The sequence below is a fragment of the Tribolium madens genome, unplaced genomic scaffold, assembly GCF_015345945.1.
Source record: "Tribolium madens isolate multiple individuals breed KSU strain unplaced genomic scaffold, Tmad_KSU_1.1 Scaffold_19;HRSCAF=116;Tcas5.2_LG9, whole genome shotgun sequence".
NCBI classification, from domain to species: Eukaryota; Metazoa; Arthropoda; class Insecta; order Coleoptera; family Tenebrionidae; genus Tribolium; species Tribolium madens.
Genome location: NW_025400983.1, coordinates 859,445 through 860,893, shown reverse-complemented (window position 1 = coordinate 860,893; position 1,449 = coordinate 859,445). Strand labels below are relative to the sequence as shown.

Below are 1,449 nucleotides of genomic sequence, written 5' to 3'. Positions count from 1 at the left end.
AAATTTTTTTCCAATTTTTTTTTCAAATTTGACTAAAATTTAAAAAAACTAAAATTGTAAAAAAATACTTAGAATTACCGTAGCATAGAAGAAATATTTCTAAACTAGAAACTTAAACCTTCAAAATGTTTTTTTTTAATTTAGATACGACCATCTTTCGCTGAGTTACAGCCTTCCAAAAATCACCAAAAAATTTAGGAAAAGTTATTGTTTCTTTAATTTTTTGGAGTAGTGTAGATAATTAATGATTATTAAGTTCTGTAAATCAAGTTGTTGATAATACTGGCAGTTAGTGTTATATGAATCACCCTGTGTTGTTAAAAAACAAAAATATTTTTTCTCCAACGTTTCTCTACGAGTCATGCTGTATATAAAAATCAAAATTTTAGTTTAATGGCAGCTTGGAAAGTGTTTATTTTCGCGTAAGTGCCATAAGTGTGGTTTCAGTGACCACATTTTGTGCCATTATTTTCGTGGGTGAAAGTACAGCGACTCAGGTAACTACTGATTAGATAAAAAAATTAATAATTTCCCCATTTTTAAGAGTGACGTTTTGAGTCAAATCAACACTTATATTCGCTGGTGTAGTCTCAACCGTGAAAATCTTCAGTTTTTTGCCATCATAAGTATAATTACTAAAGAGCCCTACTATATCAGGTTTTCTGATAATTTGGTAATAAATTACGAGCTCGGAATTAAAGTAGTTAAGTTGGTTTACACTTTATTGTGTTTTTTGATCCAATGTAAGGGTGTTTTATATTAGGAATTTATTATTTAATTTTTTATACATATGCATAAATAATTATTGCTTTAGTAGTCTGAAATAAATAATTAAAACAAGCATTAGTCGGTTTTATTCCGTTCTGATAAAGTTCACGGAACCAATTCCCTTTACTTTTATCAAAAAACTATTTCACTACAATTTTTTTTATTAATAATAATAAAGTTAAATTTTACACTCTGCACTTTATTGTTTCTTTAACAGAATTACTAATTTTTTTACTAATAAATTTGTTATTTAAGCTTTGTACTTAAACTAATTGGAACACTAAAAACCAAATTATTGCCATAAATTTCACTGCAAAAACAAACAAAACAAAATATGTATTGTAAAAAATTCCTTATATTGCATAAAAGAGAAAAGCGATAAGCGAGTTAATTAATATTTTGCAAATTTATGAATGAAACTAAATATTGTTTTAAATTTGCTGCGATAAAATAATTAATTAATTAAAATTAATTGTTGAATTTCTCTCAACAGAGAAAATTATCTTTAGATTCCTGCTCTCTATCCTTTGATGTGTTTTTTTGAATACTACCAAGATTTTTTAATTTTTTGAGTAAAAACATTGTTTTTAATCAAATTAAAGAAGTTTTCTCAAAACTCGCTGGGATTTAAGGATTATACTTTAATGTGTTTTTTGATTCAATGTAAAGGTGTTTTATATT

General features: G+C 25.7%; 1 protein-coding gene across 1 annotated transcript in view; it reads left to right on the top strand.

Annotated features, from left to right (window-relative positions):
* LOC123009825 overlaps positions 1 to 763 on the top strand; it is a 20,092-nt gene extending 19,329 nt beyond the window's left edge. The window contains exons 9-10 of the mRNA XM_044406348.1: positions 390 to 497; positions 545 to 763. Coding sequence (XP_044262283.1) covers positions 390 to 497; positions 545 to 763 — 327 coding nt within the window. The remainder of the gene's footprint in view (positions 1 to 389; positions 498 to 544) is intronic.
* Positions 764 to 1,449: the final 686 nt, after the last annotated feature.